This window comes from Carcharhinus amblyrhynchos, chromosome 9 (assembly GCF_965287045.1).
Source record: "Carcharhinus amblyrhynchos chromosome 9, sCarAmb.v2.hapA, whole genome shotgun sequence".
Classification (NCBI taxonomy): domain Eukaryota; kingdom Metazoa; phylum Chordata; class Chondrichthyes; order Carcharhiniformes; family Carcharhinidae; genus Carcharhinus; species Carcharhinus amblyrhynchos.
The window spans coordinates 98,873,830-98,899,236 of NC_137332.1; the positions used below are offsets into that span (position 1 = coordinate 98,873,830).

General features: G+C 48.5%; 1 protein-coding gene across 1 annotated transcript in view; it reads right to left on the minus strand.

Annotated features, from left to right (window-relative positions):
* Window positions 1-312: 312 nt before the first annotated feature.
* Window positions 313-25,407, minus strand: part of LOC145348646 (E3 ubiquitin-protein ligase TRIM39-like) — a 25,880-nt gene continuing 785 nt past the window's right edge. The window contains exons 2-7 of the mRNA XM_080196812.1: window positions 19,688-19,777; window positions 9,018-9,248; window positions 6,207-6,287; window positions 4,240-4,262; window positions 2,486-2,601; window positions 313-875 (exon numbers count right to left, since the gene is read on the minus strand). Of these exons, the coding sequence (XP_080052938.1) occupies window positions 313-875; window positions 2,486-2,601; window positions 4,240-4,262; window positions 6,207-6,287; window positions 9,018-9,248; window positions 19,688-19,777 (1,104 nt within the window). The remainder of the gene's footprint in view (window positions 876-2,485; window positions 2,602-4,239; window positions 4,263-6,206; window positions 6,288-9,017; window positions 9,249-19,687; window positions 19,778-25,407) is intronic.

The following is a 25,407-nucleotide window of genomic DNA, read 5'->3' on the forward strand; positions in this document are numbered from 1 at the left end:
ACGATAAACTGTGGACGGTGCCGTCAAGTGCGGTAGAGAGAGAAATATGCCCATTTGGTTTATCGCTAGCCCTTGAGGGAAGGAAATCTGTCCTTACCCAGTCAGGGTCTACAGGAAGGCTTCAGGCCCACAGCCTAGCAACCAGCAGTAACTGAGCGAGCCACTCAGTTCCGGGAGCCAATTTAGGGACGGACAACAAATGCTGGCCTAGTGGACGATGTCTGTGGAAGGATTTAATAAAAAAGACACACGACTCTGGATGAGGAGACAGGGAAGCGATAGCGCAAGAAGCTCGTGGGTGGCAGAGTTCTTTTAGACTCCCAGGGGGATGAGTTTCAGCGTGTCCCCTTTGTGGGCAATGTAGAAATAGGGGAAGATGGCCTCGGAGAATTTGTCCTTGAAGGAATAGATGTGAGACACATCTTCGGCGTTGTAAAAGGAAACCAGCCCGGCATCGTAGTCCACATACACCCCCAACTTCCTCAGCTTCCCCTTTATCTGCAGTTCAATGGGGGGCGAGGTGAGGGCGGTGTAGTCGCTATCCTGCAGAGCCATGGCCCACACACCAACCTGGGGCTCCGGAGTGAAGAACTTGCGGCTCTCCTGCCAGTGGAACGGGGCGAAGCCCCGCTTCCGGGGCACCGAGCCCTTGGCCACCCCCACCTGCCAGAGGATGCTGTCGCCCACCTCCACCTCCCAGACGTGCTTGCCCTTCGAGAAGCCTTCAGAGCCCAGCACACTGAGCCAGCGGCTGAACCGCTCCGGATTGTCGGGGATGTCATCCTGTTTCTCTCCCACCCGCACCTCGGTGCCGTCCTGGGACAGGATGAGGTGGGCGTTGGCTGTCAGCGGGTCGAGGGTCCCGAGATTCGGAACTGAAACACAGAGAGAGAAAGAGAAACAGAGTCATGGGGAGTGATCTTATCAAAAAAATTTAAAGTACTGAATGAATGTGAAAAGGGGAGAGTTTCTGATTCATTTTTTGAAAATGTAACCTTACACCACTTTGTGCATCCTTTTCTGCACAATCTGTTTCCCGCCCGCAGGAGGAGAGTGCTGGGTCTAAGCTTGCTGGAAAGCCAGCTGCTCACATAAGAGGGCGCAACTGTACATGCGCATACCCCAGAACAGAGAGAGAAAGATCTATCAGACACCTCCCTCCTTCCCTGCCCCTCCACGATTGCTGGCCTCCCCAAACATTTGCCCCCCTCCCAGACAGCCGATTGCTGCCGGGTCTCCCAACCTTTGGCCCAGCCGACCGCCGCCCAAAACTCCCATCACCCCCGACCCAGCCAGATATCCAAGCCCGGTAAGATTGCGAGAGGTGAGAAATTGGGCGTGAACCTGATTTTGTGCCTCTCGGTTGATCTTACCGACTCGCCCTGCCTATCGATCTGTGGGACGAGAAGGTAAGGTCGTTCCCCGCCTCCCACCATAGAGTTTTGGATCACAGAAAAGAGGCCCTTCAGCCCACCATTTCTGCTCCAGACATCAAGCACCGATCTACTCTAATCCCATTTTCAAACACTTGGACCATAGAGTTGCATTCAATGGTGTTCCAAATGCTCATCTAAATTCGCTGAGAGAGTGAGCAGGAGAGAGATGTCAAACTGCTGCTAATGACCACATCTCGTCTCAGGAAGGCCCTGCGGAGACAGGAAGGGAGTGATAATTTTCCAGAAATACACGACTCCCCCAGTAGGTCAAAAAAGAAGGGAGAATTTGGCCCATTGCATTTGTGTCGACTCTGAATTAACTATCCAATTAGTCCCGCTCCCTCTCTTTCTTTTCAAGAAAAATAAATCTTTGGAAAAGTACTTTTTTTTTAAAAGAGAAATTAAATCGTTATTTTTCTTTTTAAAAAGCACTTTCCCCGTGGAAAGCTGTGGTTGGGATTGAGGTGAACCGTTCAGGCAGTGCACAGGGGCATTTATATATTCAGAAAGAAATCCACTTGTTCCCCCTTTCCACCACCGCCCCCACCCCCACAACCCCCCCAACACCCCCGCCACACAAGCCCCTGTCAGCCTCTCTCAGGCAGAGGGAACAGATCGCACAGTCACCACACGAGAAGGTTGCAATGTCCCCACCAATCTTTAACCCTCCACTAAAGTCACTTTGCTTTTAAAAACGAACCCCCAAGTTGTATCGGTGACTGTGTGTGGGAGCTTGCTGTGCGCACTGATGGGTTGTCCTGGGTTTCCTGACCTTATGACAGCATCCGCTTTTCAGTGAGTGCATGGTGGGGTGTACAGTGTCACTCAGCGATGTGCTGGGCTCTTAAATGCCCCGGTTCATGGGGCAATGAGGGATGGGCGGTCACGCCCAGGAACGCAACAGAGAAAAGTGCTAAAAGTCACCATCGGGATACATATCCCTTATTCCTGCGGCTTCTCTCCTCCCCATCTCCGCCACTTCCCTCTCCACAACCCTGAACCCCTCCCCCCGAGCGTTCCCTGGAAAGCCAAAGTGAGGTTGGTCTTACCTGTGTCGACATGTTTCAACATCCGCTTCCACACTGCGTACTGCAGAGGGACATTGAATCCGCCCTGGCTCAGATCCATGGGCATTTCCTTGGGTTTCCTCAGCAGGGTGCCATTCCTGGAGGGTGCAGTGAGATTTGTGTCAGGTGGAGAGGAGTGTCAGACTACATCGGTGCGTGCGCAGCTGGAGCTCCCATGTGGAACTCCGCAGCCTCGGATACTACGACACCTTCACGATAGGATTGGATATGTGTTGTAGCCCGGTCAGGTGTCAGTACGGTCTTCAGGTTAACGGTGTGAGCCAGTAAACCTCCATTGCCTTACGGGTAGTGATAGAACTGAGGAGAGCTGTCTCTTCACAGAACCATAGAATCCCTACAGTGCAGAAGGAGACCATTCAGCCCATCGAAGCTGCACCGACCACAATCCCACCCAGGTCCCATCCCCGTAACCCCGTACATTTACCCTAGCTAATCCCCCTGACAGTAAGGAGTAATTCAGCATGGTAAATCCACCTAACCTGCACATCTTTGGACAGTGGGAGGAAACCGGAGCACCCGGAGGAAACCCTTGCAGACATGCAGAGAGTGTGCATACTCCATACAGACAGTGACCCGAGACCAGAAGTGAACCTGAGTCACTGGTGCTGTGAGGTAGCAGTGCCAACCACTGTGCCATTGTGCTGCCCATGTGGTTCTATGAATCAATTTTAGTGCCCAGAACAGGAATGTAGTGTTACAAGCAAGTTTTCAGTTCCCTTTGATTTAGTTCAATTCAGATTTCCAATAAATATCTCAAATGAAGGTAATGCCAATTATTTTATAATCGACTGGGTGTTTCACATGCCTTAGAGCAGTAATATTTACAACATGAACACCTTATTATTTGGTGTCCAGTATGAACTGGGGATCATACTTTGAGGATATTTTGGAACTGAGATGAGGAGAAATTTCTTTACCCAGTGAATGTGTGGAATTCACTACCACTGCATGTAGTTGCAGCCAAAACATTGTGTGATTTCAAGAAGAAATTAGGTATAGCTCCTGGGGTAAAGGGATCAAGGGATATGGGAGGAAGTTGGGTTCAGGATATTGAATTCGATGATCAGCCATGATCAAAATTGGCAGGTGAGACAAGAGCTGGGGGAATGGCCTCAATATAAGGGGGAGTAAATTTAGGACTGAGTTGAGGAGGAACTTCTTCACCCAAATGGTTGTGAATCTGTGGAATTCCCTGCCCAGTGAAGCAGTCGAGGCTACCTCATTGAATGTTTTTAAGGCAAGGATAGATACATTTGTGAACAGTAAAGGAATTAAGGGTTATGGTGAGCGGGCAGGTAAGTGGAACTGAGTCCACAGAAAGATCAACCATGAACATACTGAATGGCGGAGCAGGCTCGAGGATGGCCTACTCCTGTTTCTATTTTCGATGTTTCCATTTAACTTGAAAAAAAAGACAAATAAACATATTCCACTTAAATAACAATAAAGTAACATTTTTAATTCTGCTTGCCTTTCATTCTGATTAGCTTTTTAAATGTTTGCAAGTGAAGGAGAGTGGGGGATTAGAGGGTCTGCCTTTCTCCGACTAAGTGTTCTGCAGAGGAATTTCTTTTGGGGACCTTGTTTATAGATTACCGCGGTGCGTAACCGGACCCATTCAGTTTTTGGCTCTTAAACCAAGGCTGAAGTGACCACTGCTTGGGACAGAATGGTGTCAAACCTTAACTAGCAACCTGGAAGGGAACACCACCTACCTGTCAAATACTGAGCCAACGTTCTGTAACAGAGAGAGAGGAGGAGCGTTAGCAAGGGGCAGCAAGCTCAAAGCAGCAAAGCATTCAGCGGCTGCTACTTATCACCACTTACAAATGCGAGGTAATGCATTTTGGTAGATTGAACCAGGGCAGGACTTACTCAGTTGATGGTAGGGCGTTGGGGAGAGTTACAAAACAAAGAGATCTAGGGGTACATGTTCATAGGTCCTTGAAAGTGGAGTCACAGATGGATAGAGTGATGGAGAAGGCATTTGGCATGCTCGGTTTCATCGGTCAGAACATTGAATACAGGACTTGGGACGTCTTGTCGACACTGAGGGGTGGGGAGGTCGTGTGTTCCGGAGGCAGTCCGTATCTTCATCCTGTACCAGAACGATCCCAGAACCCCAAACGTCAGAGGGCATTACACCCGCATGGGCTGATTTCTCAGGAATTGAATGGGTCACGGGTCAATATGAGGGAGGCTTTTAGCATCCAGCTGGGAAACCAGAGGAACTGGTAGTACAGTGGTCTGTTCAATGGACTAACAAGCCAGTTGTCTTGGGGGATGCTTGGGGGACATGGGCTCGAATCCCACCACAACAGATAGGGAAATTTAACTTCAATTTTTTAAAGAATTCTGGAATTAATTAGGTGCTGTGTCTTGCTGTAGAAGAGAAACGGCAGAAAAACAAGGCCATTCGGCTCGATCTAGCCATGCTGGTGTTTTTGTTCCTCCTATCTTCCCCTCATTTAAACATCACAACCCTCTTCTCCCCTTTCATAGAATCTCTACAGACAGAAGGAGGCCATTTGGCCCATTGGGTCTGCACCGACTCTCTAACTGGGTCCTTACCCAGGCCCTCTCCCACAGCCTATCCCCATAACCCCATTACTCATGGCTAACCCATCTAGCCTACATATCTTTGGACAATAAGGGTCAATTTAGCATGGCCAATCCACCTAACCTGCACACCTTTGGACAGTGGGAGGAAACCGGAGCACCCAAAGGAAACCCACGCAGACCCGTATAGGATGTGCAAACTCCACACAGACAGTGACCTGGGGCTGGAATAAAATCCAGATCCCTGGAGCTGTAAGGCGTAGGACCATTGTGCCGCCTGACACAGTACTTGTCTGCTTCCCCTTAAGCCCATCTTTATGGAGAAAACGGTGGCACAGTGGCATTGTCACTGGACTAGTAATCCAGAGACCCAGGATAATCCAAATTCGAATTCCATCATAGCAGATGGTGAAATTTGAATTCAATAAAAAAATTGTAAGAATGTAAATGAGGCAACATTGCAAGCCTCCTTCCTGGCTTTGAGTGTGTGTGTGTGGAAATAAACTAACCCTCTGAGTTGATCTGACCTCGAGTTTGCTGTGGGGTTAATAATAGAAAATTGGATCCCACCCAAACTGAGGGGTTAGAGCCATAGATTTTCACAGCACAGGGAGAGGCCTTTTGGCCCATCTTGCCCATGCTGGCCATCAAGCAACATCTACTATGATCTCAAGTTTAAGCACTTGATACTTAGCCTTGTATGCTGTAAGAAATATGCCACCACTTGTAGAGGGGGGAGTAAGTCAAAAACACCTGTCTGTTTATGGGTGGGTGGTAAGAGGAGACCTTACTGCTGCTTAAATTTATCCTCACTCACCCTGACACTCCCCGGCTCCCGGCTGTCCGTTAGAATCATTCCATCCTTCTTTCCGGCTTTCCATCATCTCTTTCCTGCTTGTCCATCTGTTCCCACTGCTCCTCACCCTCATGGAGGTATTGTTACATGTCTGAGTCTTCTCAGTGCCACTCCACCCTCAAGGCACTTCTAATACCTCACTTACACCATTGACAACTCAGTTAAGTTACCATCCATTAGCAACCTGGCCACTTACTCTGAGGTCGAGCGCAGGGCTAGGTCAGGTCAGAGGGCAGGGTTCAATGTGGCAGGGGAGGGCTGACTCACTTGGAGACCAGCTTTGATCAGCTGGGCAAGTTTCCTTTCCAGAAGGACTTTAGCGAACTGACAAGCCTTAGACAGCAATTCCTGGGGGAGCATGTTAAAAATAATTTCAGATTGTCAAACTGCTAAAGTGGGATTTGAATCCATTTTCCGTTGACCCAGACCTCTGGCCCGGTAATGCGACCATCACATGTGCCCAAGCTTTTGTTCCGTTCCGTAAACTCCAGCCCACATTAGTAACCTTAGGGTGGAGTCACAAACAATGTTACTGATGGTGTGGAGTCCAGGACTAGGGGCCATAGTTTGAGGGTAAGGGGTCAACCCTTCAGAACTGAGGTGAGGAGAAATTTCTTGACCCAGAGGGTGGTGGATATGTGGAACTCACTGCCACAGAAAATAGTTGAGGGCAAAATGTTCTGGCTGGAATTTTACCGCCCTGTCTGCCAAAGGAACTAGACCAGGTGAGGAACGGAGCATGGGAAGGTCCGATGGCCTCGGGCTGGATTTTATGGTGTCTGGGCAAGCCAGGCGGTTGAATCCCAGTCTATGTGGTTTCAAGAACAAATTAGATATAGCTCTTGTGGCTAAAGGGATATGGGGGAAAGATGGGGGATCAGGATATTGAATTCGATGATCAGTCATCATTATAATGAAAGGTGGAGCAGGCTTGAAGGGCTGAATGGCCTCCTCCTGCTTCTATTTTCTATGTTTCTATGTTTAATGAGCCACTCAGTTCAAGGGCAATGAAGAGTGAGGGAGACGGGGGCAACAAATGCTGGCCCACACCGGCCAGAATGAAGGGGAGAAGAAAATCACTTCAACCACTCCCCGAGTCCTGCATTCGCACCACTCTCCGGGTAAAAATGTTCCTCCTGAATTCCCCATTGGAATTCTTGGTCACTATCTTATATTGCTTGGCCTTTAGGTTTGGGGTGGCACAGTGATTAGCACTGCTGCCTCAAGTACCAGGGATCCGGGTTCAATTCTGGCCTCGGGGGACTGTCTGTGTGGAGTTTGCACATTTTCCCCATGCATAACCTCTGAGTGCTCCAGTTTCCTCCCACAGTCCAAAGATGCACGGATAGGTTGATTGGCCATGCTAAATTGCCCCATGATATCAAGGGGACTGGTTGGTTAAATACATCAGGTTAGTGGGATAGGGTTTGGATGGGATTGTGGTTGGTGCAGACTCGATAGACCGAATGGCCACCCTCTGCTCTGTCGGGATTCTTTCCCCCGCTACACACACACACACACAAGAGAAACATTCTCTCTGTACCCGCTCTCTTAAAACCCTTTGAAAATCCAAAGACCGACCCCTCCTCCTCTCCCCCAACCCCTCAGTTTTCTTTGGTTAAAGGGATGAGTGGATCAGGATCATTTCCTGATAGGTAAGTCCACACACCTTTCTGGTGTCAGTGTTGTAGATCTCCCCTGTGCCTTATCCATTTCCTCGACATCAATTTTTTAAAAAAAATGTTGACCAGAATGGCACACAGTCTAAAGTGTGGCCCTAACAGATGGGCACACGGAATCGGAGCAGGAGTAGGCCATTCGGCCCCTCGAGCCCACTCTGCCATTTGATAAGACCGTGACTGATCTCTTTGTGCTCTGAATTCCACTTTCCCCAGCCAGCCCCCATAACCTTTGACCCCCTCGCTGAACAGGAATCTCTCTACCTCCACCTTAAAAATATTCAGTGACCCCATCGCCACTGCCTCCTGTGGCAGAGAGTTCCAAAGTCTCACAACCCTTAGAGAGTAAAAAGTTCTCCTCGTCTCTGTCCCAAAAGAGTGCCCGTCATTTTTAAACAGGGCCTCAGCTGTTCCGGATTCACCCACAAGAGAAACCATCCTTTGCATGTCCACCTTGTCAAACTGTTCAGGATCTCATACTTCATTTCACTCCAGGTCTAATCAAGGTTTTGCATTACTTCCCTACTTTTCAGCTCTATTGCTTTAGAAATAGAGAGGTGGCACTGTATTGGGGACCTGGGTTCGAATCCCACCGCCACAGATGGACAAATTTGAACTCAATAAAAATCTGGAATTAAAAATAAAAAGATGACCATGAAACCACCATGAAACCCCATCTGGCGACATGGTGGCACAGTGATTAGCACTGCTGCCTCACAGCACCAGGGACCCGGGTTCAATTCCTGGCTTAGGTCACTGTCTATGTGGAGCCTGCACGTTCTTCCCATGTCCGCGTGGGTTTCCTCTGGGTGGTCCGGTTTCCTCCCACAGTCTGAAAGACATGCTGGTTAGATGCATTGGCCATGCTAAATTCTCCCTCAGTGAACCCGAAAGGTGCCAGAGTGTGGCGACTGGGGGATTTTCACAGTAGCTTTGTTGTAGTGTTAATGTAAGCCTATTTGTAACTAATAAATAAACTTTAATGATGGGTAAGATTGGTATAGAGGGGTATAGTCCAAACATGAGCCATTGAAACTAGTTCAATGGTTAAAAACTGGGCAACATGGATAAGTTGGGCCGAAGGGCCTGTTTCCATGCTGCAAATCTCTATGATTCTATATCCTTTAAGGGAAGGAAATCTGCCTATCCTTACCCGGCCTGGTTTACATGTGACTCCAGGCCCACAGCGACGTGGGTGACTCTTAACTGCCCCTCTGAAATGGCTGAGCGAGGCACTCAGTTCAGGGGGCAATTAGGAGTGGGCAATAAATGCTGGCCCAGCCAGCGACACCCACATTCCAAGAATAGATATGAAGAAGCCTAGCTTGCTCCTTGAAAATCACGTATTCTTTCTTTCGAAATGTGTTATTGCTTGAAAGAACGCAGCCGACGTTCCTACCTTCAGTAAGGGGATGTTTTCCAGCGGTAAAATCTTCTTGATATCTGATATTAAGTGGTCGACGGTGATAGGGCTTCCTCCTGCCCCGGCAGTGCTCTCCTCCAGCTGCTGCAGGAAGCCCTCTTCCTGCGTTTCCACCTGTTGCATGATGGCAGTTTCCTCCTGCTCCAGATATTTCCTCAAAGCATTGAAAGCTTTCTCGATCTTGTCCCGCACCTTGTCGCCTTGATTCTAGCAAAAGAGGGGCACAGGTTCAGAGGCGAAGCAGACCGCAGCCAGAGTGGATCACCCACCCCTGCCACTCCCCACACTCCCCGTCCCCTCCCTACCCCCTGCCCCCAAGAGCCACTCTTTCTCCCACTATGTTAGAACAAAGAGCAATAAGCACGGGAACAGGCCCACTCAGCCTGATTTCTAATCCTTATTTAGACCCACTACTACACGGTTTCTCTCCCTCTGTCCACTTCCTGTTCATCAAGATCATAAAATCCCTACAGTGGCCATTCAGGCCATCGTGTCTGCCCCAATCATAATCCCACCCAGGCCCTATCCCTATAATCCCCCTGACACTAGGGTCAATTTACCATGGCCAATCCACCTTTGGAGTGTAGGATGAAACTGGAGCGCCCGGAGAAAACCCATGCAGACACAGGGAGAATGTGCAAACTCCACACAGATAGTGACTGAGGCCAGAATTGAACCTGGGTCCCAGGTGCTGTAAGGCAGCAGTGCTAACCACTGTGTGCCCCAAAATACACCTTGAATGTTGCTAATGTGCCTGTTTCCACCACCTCCACTGGCAGTGTGTTCCGGGCACCCACCACTCTCAGTGTGAAAAACCTCCCCCACGCGACTCCCCCTAAACTTATCCCCTCTTACCTTGAACCTGCACCCTCTTGTAATCGACCTTTCCAGCCTGGAAAAAGTCCTGAATCTGTGCTTGTAAGTGACGCTTTCACTCTGGGTAAAAGCCTTGGACTATCCACCCTACCTTTGGCTCTCACCATTTTGGAGACCTCTATCAGGTCGCCCCTTAGCTTCCGTCTTTCTTGTGAAGACAATCTGAGTTCATCAACCTCTCCTCATACCTTAAACCCTCCTGACTAGGAAACGTCCTGGCAAAATGTTTCTGCACTCTCTACAAAGCTTCCTTCTGGTAGTGTGGGGACCAGAAATGCACACAATACTCCAAATGTGGCCTAACTAACGTTTTAGAACATAGAATATAGAACATTACAGCGCAGTACAGGCCCTTCGGCCCTCGATGTTGCACCCACCAGTGGAATAAATCTAATGACCCTCTAACCTAGACTATTCCAGTTTTATACAGCTGTAACATAACTTGGCAGCTTTTGAGAAAGAAATAGCAATCATGAATTATGCACTGAAATATTGACGTTTAAATAAGGTCTGAGTTTTATCTGTTGTGAATGGACACAAACCTAAAGATGGCTGCCAACGTGGACTTTAACCTGGTGTTGTGAGGCTTCTTACTGTGCCAATGTAGAGACAGCCACTGGCAAGACTTGCTGCAGGGTGATTCTGCACACAAAAGGCATCATTTTGGACTAAATCTTGTTCCTACCAGAAGAGGGGGTTGAATAAGAACAAGGAAACAGTTCATCCTATCTTACCCGGGTCTTTAAGAATTAGGGGGTGTATCCCAGCTGGATGGTGACAATTTAAGGGGTCTCACCTGGATCAACTACTTTGGGGGACCTCACCTGACATGTACTGCGAATAACACACACAAAACCAGAGAGGCTTTTTGGCCACAAACACACACGCACTCTCTCACACACACTCACAAACATATACACACACACACACACACACACACACACACGTTGCACAATGTCTCACTCACACACACTCACACACATACACAGTCTCGCTTACACCCACTTTCACACACACACACACACACAAACATACACACAATCTCGCTCACACTCACACACACTTACACACAAAGATACACACACAGTCTTGCTCACACACACACACACACACACTCACACACATACACAGTTTCGCTCACACACAGTCTCACACACACACACACACACACACAAACATACACACAATCTCGTTCACACACAAACATACACGCAAACTCGTTCACACACACACACACAAACATACACACAGTCTCGCTCACACTCACACACACTTACACACACAGTCTTGCTCACACACACACACTCACACACATACAGTCTTGCTCACACACAGTCTCTCACACACACACACACACACAAACATACACACAGTCTCGCTCACACTCACACACACACACAAAGATACACACACAGTGTGTGTGTGTGAGCAAGACTACACACACAGTCTCGCTCACACTCACACACACACATACACAGTCTCGCTCACACACACTCACACACACACACACACACACACACAGTCTCACTCACACACACTCTCACACATACACACACACTCAATGATTTGAGGGAATCATCCTATCATTGACACACACTCAGATCAAGGTTAATCCTCTGATGTCTGGCTGACCCTGAGCAGGTCCCAGAATCCGCGATGAAGTGATAATGAAACAATCCAGAAAGAAAAACTGGTTAAAGTTGGAGGTGAAACTGGAGCTTCACTGGAGCCAGCGTTGTTGATTGTGGCTGGGATTTGAAAATGGTGAATTGGCTTTGATCTGGTGTCAATCTGATCTGTGTGTGTTTGTGTGGCTGTGACAGTCCCTGGAAGGACCAGTGGGAGAGAGAGTTACTAACACTGCTGCAGTGACAGTGACGCACCCCAAGCCTTGTGAGTGATGCTGCCTGTGGGTGGGGAGAGGGATGAGGGGAACTGGAGATCAATATCAGGTACATCACTCTCCTCATCTACTTCTAAACAGCGGCCAAGGGAACCTTCACACCCACCCAGCCGGCAGCACTGGCTTCGGGTTCAATCTGAAAGAAGGCACCGCTGGCAGTGCAGCAGTCCCTCAGCTCTGCACTGGCTCTCAGCCTGGGCTCCTGCCTCTGGAGTGGGATTTGAACCCACAACTTTGTTGCTGCTGCAGGAACTGGCTTGTGTAGCAACTTGTAACAGTTTGTGTTCCGGAAAGAAAAGCAGATTGCAACTTTCCAAAAACTGCTGCTTGCCTATAAACAATTATGGAGCAAGGGAAGGTGAGAAAGAGAGAGAGAGAGAGAGAATACTCTGCTCAAGATGTTGTGAAGAATTCCAGGGACAAATCTGGGTTCGTGCTAAGTTCTGCCACACGCCAAGTGTGGGCAACATTGGAGATAAGCTGTGTGTCTCTGCACGCTCAGAACCGAGCAACTGAAGGACACATCGTGAACAATATCAACAGCACAGGGATGTGTGAGAGGTTGAGAGCAAAGGCAGGTGAGAGAGAAAGAGATGGAGAGGGAGAGAGGGAAAGAGAAGAGATAGGAGAGAGAGACGAAGAGAGGAGAAGGTGAGGGAGAGAGGGTGAGAGAGAGTAAGAGAGACTCAAGAGAGAGAGAGATGGTGAGAGAAAGAGATGGAGAGAGAGTGCAAGAAGGAAAGAGAAGAGGTGGGAGAGAGAGAGGAAGAGAGGAGAGGGTGTGAGGGAAAGAATGTAAGAGAGATAGTGAGAGGGAGAGGACACAGGAGAGAGTGACAGAAAGGGTGCAAGAGAGAGAGGGTGAGAGAGAGAGTGGGGGGGCGAGAGAGGTTACAAGAGATAGGATGAGGCTGAGATTGGAGACAAGAGAGAGGGTGAAGAGAGGGAGGGAAGGTATGCCGGAGCAGAGCTGATGAATGAGAATGGGATACAGAAAGATAAGGGGAGAGAGAAAATAAAGAAAGGAAGAGCAAGGTGTGTGTGAGAGAGAGAGAGAAAGAGCTCGCCAGATCAAGAATCCCTACAGAGAGAGGAGGCCATTTGGCCCATTGAGTTTTCACTGACTCTCCAAACAGCATCTTGGAGGGGCCACCTTCATCCCCCCCCCCACACACCCTCCCCCCCACCCCCCCATGCCCATAACTCTGCCCGTTTAGCACGGTCAATCCACCTAACCAGCACATGTTTCAGGGAGGAAACCAGAGCACCCAGAGGAAACCCACACAGACATGTGGGAGAATGTGCAAACTCTTCCAGACAGTGACCCAGGGCTGGAATCGAACATGGGTCACCGGTGCTGTGAGGCAGCAGTGCTAACCACTGTGCCACCCAGAAGGAGAGAGAAAGAAGCAAATTATTGAGAGATGCAGGAAAGTTTGAGTAATGAAAATGGTGGGGAGGGGCGTGGGGGGGCAAACATCCTAATGGAGACCGGGAGTGTAGGGTTGGGAGGGACAGACAAAGGAAGAGTTCCTGAAATGCTTCAGGAAACTTTTTTGCTGTGAATCCTTTGGTTCCACAAGGAAAGAGACTGTGGTAGATCTGGATATGGGGCATGTAACAGGTCACCATCACGAGGGACACTGATTCAGGGGACAGTGAAATGGTAGAGCAGACATCAGTCCCCAGGACAATGGAGACTCTAACAGAACAAGGAGGTGATGGCCCAGTGGTATTATCACCAGACTATTAATCCAGAAACTCAGCTAATGTTCTGGGGACGCGGTTTCGAATCCCGACGTGGCAAATAGTGGAATTTGAATTCAATAAAAAATATCTGGAACTAAGAATGTACTGATGACTGTGAAACCGTTGTCGCAAAAACTCATCTGGTTTACCAATGTCCTTTGGGGAAGGGAATCTGCCACTCTCATCCCTGTGTAGCCTACATGTAATTCCAGAGCCATAGCATTGTGGTTGACTCTTAACTGTCCTCAAGGATGGGCAATATGTACTGGCCAGCCAGTGACATCTGTGTCAAAGAACAACGAACAGTACAACACAGGAATAGGCCCTCCGGCCCTCCAAGCCTGCACCAATCATGTGTTCCTAACTAGGCGACTGCCACCCTCTGTCTTCTATGGCCAAGCCAGTTCTGTGTCCACCTAGCTAGTTCACCTTTGATCCCGTGAGATTTAACCTTTTGCACCAGCCTGCCATGAGGGAACTTGTCAAATGTCCCATGAATGAATAAAAAGAATGGGCTGCCTTTAAACAAGAGATTGTTTAGCTACACTCCAGGTAAACATCCAAGTATTTGTTGTCAATCCCTATTTGCCCTTCAGTCAGTGATAGTGAGCTGCCCTCTGGGGTTGCTGCAGTATATGTTGCTAATTAGATGTTAATTATATTGTAGGTGAAGGGCATTGTTAATTCAGCACTTAGAGAATATATAAAGAGAGACTGTTGGAACATTGTAGTCAGTAGAAGGTGCACGCATGTAATGCTGTTACCATGAAAAAGATTTGCATCTAGTTTCATACCATAGCATCTGGCTCAGGATCCAGTATGTGATGTAGGTACACACACTGTGCTGATAGGGAGTGTATTCCAGGATTTTGTCCCAGTGAAGGAATGGCCGATATATTTCCAAGTCAGGATGGCGAGTGACTGAGAGGGGAACTTACAGGCGGTGGTGTTCCTAGCTACCTGCAGGCCTTAGCCTTCCAGATGGTAGCTGAGGGTTTAGAAGCTGCAGCTGACTGTGGATCTTACAGATGGTACGTGCTGTTGCCACTGTGCATCAGGAGTGGAGGGAGCGAATGTTGAGCTGAAGGATGGGCTGCCGACTGAACATCCTGCTGTGTCTCGGATGGTGTTAAGCTTCTAGAAGATTCCATCACACTCCTGACTTGCGCCTTGCAGAAGGTGGGCAGCCTTTGGGGATTTAGGAGGTGAGTTACTCACCGCAGTATTCCCAGCCCCTGACTGGTTCTGGTAGCCATGGTATTTATATGGCTGGTCCAGTTCAGTTCAGTAATAAGCTGCAGGTGATTGTGTGGTGTTCAGCAGCAGTAATGCCATTGACCATTGAGCTGAATTGGTTAGATTGTCCGCTATTGGAGATAGTCATTGCCTGGAATGTGTGCATGTGTGTGTGTATGTGAGTAGGTCCATATATGTGTGTATGTGTATGTGAGTGCGTATGTGTGAGTGAATGTGTGCGTGCAATGCATGTTTGTGTGCGTGTATGTGTACATGCATGCGTGTGTGCATGCATGTGTGCACGTGTGTGTGTGCATGCAGTGTGTGTGTTTCTGTGTACATGCATGTTTGTGTGCATGCAACTGTGCACGTGTGTGTGTGCATGTAGTATGTGTGTATGCATGGGTGTATGTGGGCATGTGTGTATGTCTGTGCTCCTGTTTGCACATGCGTGTGTACGTGTGTGTGTGCGTATGTGTGTGTGTGTGCGTGTGTATGTGTGTGTGTGCGCGTGTGCATATATGTGAGTATGTGCGTGTATGTGTGTGCATGTGTGTGTGTGTGTGTACATGTGTGTGTGTGTGTGTGAGTGTTGTTACTTATCAGTCTGAGCAAGTCTCAGAAACCCATCTGGGTCACTAATGTCCTTTAGGGAAGGAAATCTGTCTGACCTACATGTGACTACAGGCCCACAGCAATGTGGTTGACTCTTAACTGCTTTCTGAAATGGCCGGGTGAGACACTCAATTCAAGAGGCAATTAGGGATGGACAACAAATGTTGGTCCAGCCAAGAAAGCTCCCATCCCTGTGAAGGAATAAGGAAACTGGTCTCCTATTGATATTTCTGCACTTTCACTGTTTTCCCAATATTTTCTCCTGATACAGAATTCTACATTGTATCTTGTCTGAAAGTGCTACTAATCCATTCAGGGATGTTAGAAGCACCCACTGGCATCATTGAGCCAGCAATAGCAGAACGATATTATATAAATCCAGATTCTCACTTTCCTGTCGATTCAGGCAATGTCAGAAGGCTTCATTATCTCCGCCTGCTATCTCTTCCTGAGCAGGTTGTGAGGCCAGCGATTGCAACTTTTTAAACTCTTTGGGCCAAGAGAAGTGAAAAACAAACAGGAAAATAATAACTGCCAGCTTCCGTTTCGAAGGACATTTCTGCCTTATTTCAAATGTGTACTCGTCGAGTCCACCTCCAGCCAGCGAGGGATGGGTAGGCAGACTTTGTATTTACAGGGATGCACAGCACACTGTTCAGGCACTCCACACTGTGTTACATATCCACTAGCAGTGCTCACTCTGGGGACCTTGTAGGCCATTTGGCCCATCTGGTCTAGAATGGCTCTCACTCACTGCTATCACCTTCCCCACCCTCCTTTACCTGACCACACCTGCATAACCTTTCATTCCTTTCTGTGCTGATCTAGACTTCCCCTTTCTATGTACCCCCCACACTCTCTGTGGTAACGGGATCCACAGGAAAGAGATAGAGAATCGGGTGAACTGGTGCAATGAGAATAATCTCTCACTCAATGTCAGTAAAAACAAAGCGTAGTGGAGGATATGCCCCTGTCTACATCAATGTTGATAAAGTGGAAATGGTCAAGAGTTTCAAGTTTCTAGGTGTCCAGATCACCAATAACCTGTCCTGGTCCCACCATGCCAACGCTTTGGTGAAGAAAGCCCATCAATGCCTCTACTCTCTCAGGAGACTCAGAAATTTGGCATGTCTGCTACATATCTCACCAACTTTTACTGAAAGCATTCTTTCCGGATGTATCACAGCTTGGTATAGCTCCGTTCTGGCCAAGTCCACAAGAAACTACAAAAGGTTATGCACGTAGCCCAGTCCATCACTCAAACCAGCCTCCCACCCATTCAATCCATCTAACTTCCCGCTGACTTGGAACGGAATAACTAAGGACCCCAAGCATCCCAGACATTCTCTCTTCCTCCTTCTTCAGCCAGGGAAATGATACAAAAGTCTGAGTCAAGTACCAAACAACTCTAAGAACGGCTTCTTGCCTGCTGACATCAGACTTTTGAATGGAACTACCTCATATTAAGTTGATTTTTCTGTTCATCTTAACTTAAGCTGTAACACTACATTCTGCACTGTCTCCTTTCCTTTCCTTCTCTATGAACGATATGCTTTGTCTATAATGTGCAAGAAACAATTCTTTTCACTGTATACTAATACATGTGACAATAAATCAAATCAGATCAGAATGAAAGGTGGGGTAGGCTCAACGGACCGAATGGCCTTCCCCTGCTCCTAATTTCTATGTTTCCATGTACCACTTCAATCTTAGCAGATGTCAAAGTTTAGTAAGAGTCCATGTGTCGCCGTAGAAGTGCAGTTACTTCCTTGACAATGGGGAGCAGCTGTCCCTCCCATTAATATCTCCCCTCCCCCCGACTATCAGTGATTGTTGGTTAAGTGAGGGTTTTTTAATAACCAAATAAATGTAACTTCTGTCTAGAGCAGTTCATGAATCCCTGCTCTTCTCTAAGCGAACATCAGGCCTTCGGTGGGCGTGCCATTGGCCCTTAATACCCTTACCTGACAAGAAAGTTCCTCAGTGTTGACATTTCCAGTTGAACCCATCTCAATATTTTTAGAGGTGGGCGTGCTCTGGATTTCTATAACATCTTTTTGAATTGATTTGATTTATTATTGTCATATGCATTAGCATACAGTGAAAAGTATTGTTTCTTGAGCACTATACAGGCAAAGCATACCATTCATAGAGAAGAAAACGAGTGTAGTGTAGTGTTACAATTATGTTACAGTTTGTTAAGAAGTGTGGCTCCTGGACAGGCCCAGGGCTAATGGGATGGCCATATTTCTTCATTTTGGCCTCTCTCCACTGAAGGAAGCGGTTCATTTCAGCCGACCTCACCAAGTTCTTCAAGAAGCATCCTGCCTCTTCCCAAAGGTGTCAATCCAGCTCCACAGAGTCCCAAATCCAACTTTATCCGAGCTACAACAGGGAATCAAACACCTACCACCCTGCCGTCGTTGATGTCAATCTGATCCACATCAGCTGTCCCGAGGCGTCAGGGTCACCGTGACAACATACACTTAATCGCATGTTGCGAGGCCGGAATTATGGATGGCGATGGTGGAGGCGCAGATTTCCCTAGACATCCCATGGAATGTGATGGGAAATCTCCCCCAGCCTTGCCGCCTTCCCCTGGAGGGTGTGGGAATGATGTTCAGGGTGGACGAACCTTCCGTGGCCATTCATTCCTGGATTGGGACTCGAACCAGGATGCTCCGGCTCAGAGACAGGGAGTTTTAAAAGTTTATTTATCAGTGTCACAAGGAAGCTTGCATTAACATTGCAATGAAGTTACTGTGAAAATCCCCTAGTCGCCACACTCCAGCGCCTGTTCGGGTACACTGAGAGAGAATTTAGCACGGCCAATGCACCTAACCAGCAGGTCTTTCGGACTGTGGGAGGAAACCGGAGCACCCGGAGGAAATCCACATAGACACAGGGAGAATGTGCAGACTCCACACAGATAGTGTCCCAAAGTGGGAATTGAACCCAGATCTCTGGCGCTGTGAGGCAGCAGTGCTAACCACTGTGCTACAGTGCTACCCACTGTGCCATAAGCCACCCCTGCTTTAAGCAAAGCAAGCGCAATCAATTATGCAAGACTTTCCGGACAAATGTGAGATAATGCATTTTGGAAGGTCTAATGAGGAGAGGAAATATACAGTGAATTGCAGAAGTGTATTGGTAGGCAAAGGGATCTGGGTGTATAGGTGCACAGGTCACTGAAAGTGGCAACGCAGGTGGAGAAGGTGGTCAAGAAGGCATACAGAATGCTTGCCTTCATCGGCCGGGGCGTTGAGTTTAAAAATTGGCATGCCATATTGCAGCTCTGTAGAATTTTAGTTAGGCCGCCCACACTACCAGAAAGATGTGGAGGCTTTGGAGAGGGTACAGAAAAGATTTACCAGGATGTTGCCTGGTATGGAGGGCATTAGCTATGAGGAGAGATTGGAGAAACTTGGTTTGTTCTCACTGGAGCGACAGAAGTTGAGGAGCGACCTGATAAAAGTCTACAAGATTATGAGGGGCATGAACAGAGTAGATAGTCAGAAGAATTTTCCCAGGGCGGAAGAATCAATTACTAGGGGGCACAGGTTTATAGTGTAAGGGGCAAGGTTTAAAGAAGATGTGCGAGGCAGATATTTTACACAGAGTGTGGTGGGTGCCTGGACCTCGCTGTTGGGAGAAGTCGTGGAAGTGGACTCGATAGTGGCTTTTAAGGGTCATCTTGACAAATACATTAATAGGATGGGAATGAGGGATATGGTCCCTGGAAGAGTCAGAAGTCTTAGTTAAATTAAGGAGCATGGTCAGTGCAGGCTTGGAGGGCCGAAGGGCCTGTTCCTATGCTGTAATTTTCTTTGTTCTTTGTTCTTCCACCAATGTACCATAATACCCGTGCTGTGCTCTCTGTTTGGGTAGCCAGTTTGTCTGCTATTGTAACTCAATGATGACTACTCCGTTGAACAATGCTTGGGTGAGCCTATCCTATTGACATTAAATAGAGAGTAAAACTGACCTTGGGCCAAGAGTGGATGAATGAAAGGGGACCCATTTTGTGGGGTTGTGTATAATGAAGTTACCTTGGCCTCCATTGCTGCTTCCTCCACCCCCACTCCAATCTCCTCTCCCCCCAGCCCCCCATCTCCTGACACCCACACCTCCCTCCTCCCACTCCCCGCACCCCCTGACACCACCCAGATTGCTATGTTTCTTGCTCGGCAGCCGAACGCATTGTTCACTCCTCCACCACCACCAACAACGCTCCCCCCTCCCCCCCCACCCCCCAACTTCATCTCACCTTCAGGTCTATGAGGTTCATTTGCTCATCTCTCCCGGCGTTCTCCTTGGCCAGGGTCTCGAGGCTTTCCAAGGCTTGTTGAAGCTTTTCCTGAAACGCACAAAGCCAAGGGGATTAAATTTGACGGAAGGGAAGGGAAGATGGAATAAGGAAAGGGGGAGGGTGGTTGGGATTATGGGGGCGGAGAGTCTCAGTCCAGGCACCCCGAACTGCGTCAAGGGGAAGGAAAGGTGGGGAGGGATGTTGGAAATCAGAAACAGGAACTCACGGTGCAGCTCTCTCCCAACCCCTCGAACATTGTGGGTGGCACAGTGTTACCACTGCTGCCTCACAACGCCAGGGACCGGGTTCGATTGCGGCTTTGGATCATTGTTTGTGTGGAGTCTGCACTTCCTTTCTGTGTTTGCGTGGGTTTCCTCCGGGTATTCCGGCTTCCTCTTACACTCCAAAGATGTGCGGGTTAGGTAAATTGGCCATGCTAAACTGCCCCTTAGTATCAGAGGGATTGGAAGGGTAAATGTGCAGGGTTACGGGAATAGAGCCTGAGTGGAAATGTGATCGGTACAGACTTGATGGGCTGAATGGCCTCCTTATATACTGTAGGGATTCTATGAGTGCAGAGAAGATAAAGGAATGAGAGCCTGGCGTTTATGCAGCACCTTTCTCATTCCCGATGCACCCCATTGCGCTTTCTAGTCAATGACACTCCTTTGAAGTGTATTTGCTGTTGTAGTGTATGCAGGAAATTGGTACTGGAAGAGGCCATTCAGTCCCTCGGGTCTGTCCCTCTCATTCACCAAGATCGCAGATGACTCCGCATTATCTCATTAACCTTACTTCCCCTGTAGGAAAGGTGGCAACCAATCTATGCGCAGTAGGATCCCACTAATGAGACAATGATGAGGTAATCGGGCATTTCTAAGCCGCGTGTGAGAGTGGAAGAGATCAGTACTGACTGGCAGAATTGGGAACAGTCCTGGGTATTCCTTGAAAAAGAAAGATGCCATTGCACTGGCTGCCTCAACCAAGAAGTGCCAGCAGGTGAACATGGTAAGCCAAAGACAGCACCACCGGCACTGCGGCACCCCAGTTGGTTGCTGCACTGGGAACATTGGCCGGGATTCTGCACTGCGGTTTGGGAGATGGGATTTGAATCCACAGTATTCTGACTCAAAGACCAGAGCAGTCCACACTGAGCCATGACGGATCTTCCTGGGGCCTGGGGGAACAGGGTGGCGAGGAAGAGAGACTGAAATTTAACGTGTTCCTGTGGATTGCTAAATAGAATCCCTATAGTGCTGAAGGAGGCCAACCGGCCCATCGAGCTGCGCTGACAACCCCACCCAGGCCCTCTCCCCATAACCCCATGTTTTTACTCCACCTTGTCCCTCTGATACTAAGGGACAATTTAGGATTGCCAATTCACCTAACCCACTCATCTTTGGAGTGTGGGAGAAAACTGAAGCACCCGGAGGAAACCCTTGCAGATACGGGGAGAATGTGCCAACTCCACACAGACCTAGGCCAGGAATCGAACCCGGGTCCCTGGTGGTGTGAATCAGCAGCAATAACCACTGTGCCACTGTGCCGCCCTCTAAAAAACCATAATCCTGGCATCCAACAACAAACATGTGCTTAGTCATGTGCTTGAGACCCTCGGAACTGCCACCACACCTCACTGCATATACCCACTCCCCTGGCAACCCCCCACTGCATATTCACACTCCCCTGGGCATCTCCCACTGCATATACACAGTCCCTGGGAATCCCCCACTGCATATACACACTCTTCTGGGAATCTCCCCTGAACGTACGCACACCCCTGGAAATCTCCCTCCTGCATGTACACAAACCCCTGGGAATCCCTCACTGTATATACACACTCCCTGGGAATCTGCCACTGTGTATACACAGTCCCCCGGGAATCCCCCACTGCATGTACATATACCCCTGGCAACCCCCACGGCATATACACACTCCCCTAGGAATTCCTCTCCGCATATCCAAACAGTGGCACAGTGGCGCCTCATAACGCCAGCAACCCAGCTTTGATTCCCGACTTAGGTCACTGTCTGTGTGGAGTTTGCGCATTCTTCCCATGTCTATATGGGTTTCCTCTGGATGCTCTGGTTTCCCCCCAAAGTCTGAAAGATGTGCTGGTTAGGTGCATTGACCTGTAGTGTGGCGACTAGGGGATTTTCACAGTAACTTCATTGCAGTGTTAATGTAAGCCTTACTTGTGACTAATAAATAAACTTTACACCCCTGGAAATCCTCTTCCTGTAAATACACACTCCCCTGGGAATTTCCCTCCCTGCATCTACAAACTCCCCTGGGAATACCCTCTACATAGGCACACTCGCCCGGTATTCCCTTGCATATACACACTCCCCTGAAATCTCCCCTGCCATATATATACTCCTCTGGAATCCCCCTCCTCTCTATCCACACTCCCCTGAGGATTCCTCTTCATATACACACTCCCCTGAGGATTCCCCTGCATGTACACACACCACTGGGAAGCCTCCTCCTGCATATATACACTCCTCTGAGAATTTCCCCTGCATATACATGCTCTCCTGGGAATACTCTTCACATATACACGCCCCTGGGGAATCCCCCTGCAAATCCACACTCCATCAGATTCCCCTCTGCAAACACTGACATCCCAAGGCCCTCTATAAAACCGTCCCCCTGTCATCCCATAACAAACTTCCAGGGGATCCCCTTCACTATCTGGCAAAGCCCCTTCTGGCCAAACACATAGACACTCACAGTTCCAGCCAGGTACACTGACAATGGGAATTAGTAGCAATGTGAAACTGGGCTCGCTGGGCCGGAGTCCCACCTGACTTGGCGAACACTTCTGTTGCTTCTTGCTTGATATCCCCCCTCCCCATGAACCCCCACAGTCAATAAAATGGTACCGGGGCGTGCAGCCAATGTGGCCACCATCCCATCCCACTCCACCACACCCACACCCGGCCTCCTAACCCGCATCCCACCCTGCATTCCCTCCCTGGACTCTCCAGCACCTAACATTTAACAACTTGTTCTGACTGTAAGATCCCAATGGGGTAGGCTTAGAAACATGGAAGGTAGGGGCAAGAGCAGGCCATTCAGCCCCATCGAGCCTGCTCCACCTCACGGCCGATCCTCAACGTCAATGGCACGCACCCGTGCCCCTTGGAGCTTTGACTGTAGAGAATATGGGAGTGCCGTGGCCTATAAGGCTATGAGGAGAGAGCTGGAAGGTGGGGTTAGGCTCAATGGCTACCTGTTGGCCAACACCGGCACAACAGGTTGAATGGCCTCCTGCCATGCCATAGATTCCTCATCGTCTGAGCCCCGAGTGTTGAGTTTTGACAAATATGGGACACCTTGAGGGGTAGAAATCCCAGACAGCAGGAGGCACTGACACAAGTGTGCCCACCTTACTAACCTATATTAGCTCTGCCTCGTGTGCCCAGTTTGGGGGCAGCAGAGGGGGCACTGCTGAAGTGTCGGGACGAATCCAAGTGCCTGGGGTATCTCACTTTGTAACACTCTTCTCCCTCTGAGAACATGTTCCAGCTCCCACACCCGGGTGCACCAGTACCCTGGACACCAGTGTGACACTGAGGGAGTGCCACACTGTCAGAGGAGCCGTTCCTACGTATGTGAGACATTGAACGCTGGGTGGATAGTTAGAACCCCATACAACCACCACAGTGCGGCGGGGGCAATTCAGCCCATCCAATCTGCACCGACTATCTCACAGAGCTTCTCACCCTGGCCCTCTTCACCCTATGCCCCACCTCCGCTCTACCCCTCACAACCCCACACTTTCCGCTATCATGAGGGAGAGCGGGAGGAGTTTTCACCAGTGTCTCGGGCAATATTTACCCCCCCCCCCACCTCAATCCAACATCACAGACATCTGGGTATTCCAATCACAGGCTGTTCCTGGGAACTCACTGAGAGCTACTTGGCTCTCGACACACTTCACAAAATACCTCACGGGCTGGACGAGTGTTTTGAGGCCTTTTTGAGTCATGACAGACGCTATATTTATTGCCTTTAGGACAATAGCATCTTTGTCATTTAATCTCTCCCACCCCATCCCAATTGGTAACGTTTTAAAACCCCTCACTTTTCTTTAGTTCAACTGTTTCTCTGTCTCCAGATGGTGAAAAACCCCTCTCCCCGTATCATCCTCCCCATGCCCCTTCTCATGCCCCTCTGATCATGCCACCTTCCCTGTGCTGTCTCCCTTTGCCCCTCTCCCTGTGTACCCCTTCCCAGTGCCCCCAACCCATGCCCTCCTCCCCTTGACCCTTTGCCAGGCCTCTCTCGCTTGGTCCTCTTCCCGTTCACCCCCTCCTTGCACCACCTCCCCATGTCCCTCTCCCCGCACTCCTTTCCTCGTGTTCCTCTCCCTGTGCACTTCCTCCCCGTGGCCCTCTCCCTGTGCCGCCCACTCTCGACTCCCTCCCAACCCCCTGCACTTTGTTTCCATTTCTGATCTGCAATATATGCAAAAGGGGGAGAAAAATATCCACTGGAAATGCAGATTACCAATAAAACTTGTCTAAATTTGTGTTGCTTATGCTGGAACTCTAGTACTGACCTATGATTTTTACTGGGGTTTGAACATCTTGAATCACTTCTTTTGCCTTAGAAAAAAATCGATAAATTGTTCTAATGCATATTATTTATTCATATTATTTTAATTGAATGTGATTATTAGTGCTGGTAATATCACTTTTCACTGGGATTTGAACTTTTTTTTACTTTACAAATTGTTTTAATTTATAATGTGTTACTTATGTAATTATTCTACTATTTGCATCAAATGTAATTACCAGTATTACTGACTTTCACTGGCATTTTTAAATTTTGAACTTTTTTTTCCTTTTTTTATTTATAAGAAGTGTCACAAGTAGTCTTATGTTAACACTGCAATGAAGTTGCTGTGGAAATCCCCTGGTTGCCACACTCCGGCACCTGTTCGGGCACACTGAGGGATAATTTCGCATGGACAATGCACCTACCCAGCACACCTTTCGGACTGTGGGAAGAAACCAGAGCACCCGGGGGAAACCCAAGCAGATATGGGGAGAATGTGCAAACTCCACATAGTGACCCAAGCTGGGAATCGAGCCCATGTCCCTGCTGCTGTGAGGCAACTGTGCTAACCAGTGCACCATACTTATAATTATAATTTAAAAAATGAATACTGTATCTTATTTTAGTGATTAAATTGAATGCAATTACTGGCAGCAACATTACTGATTTTTGTCACTGGGATTTGAAATTCCTGAACTGTATTTTGTATTTATAAAGAAATTAACGATGTATGTTATTTATAATTGAAGTTATTAATGGTAAATGCAATCAATGGGGTCAATGTTAGATTTTTACTGGGATTTGGAAATGTTTGTAGTCTTAAATTTGATTTGTAAATTATTTTATTTGAGTGTAGATGAATAATACCATTTGTATTCTTTATATTACATGCAATAAAATTCTGCATTTGAATTCTGCAATTAAAAATTGATGTTTTTTTTCGTTGGGGAAGCGGGGGGAGGGGCGGTGGAAAATGGGTGTGAGCGGATTTCCTGCCCGATTTTGACCCCGTCTCTCAGGGCGCGATCTTGCCACCCGTTCACGCCACCTACCCGCCGCGCTGAACTCACAGAAGTTGGCAAGCGGCCAAATCTCCGTTTGCCGCAGTGGGA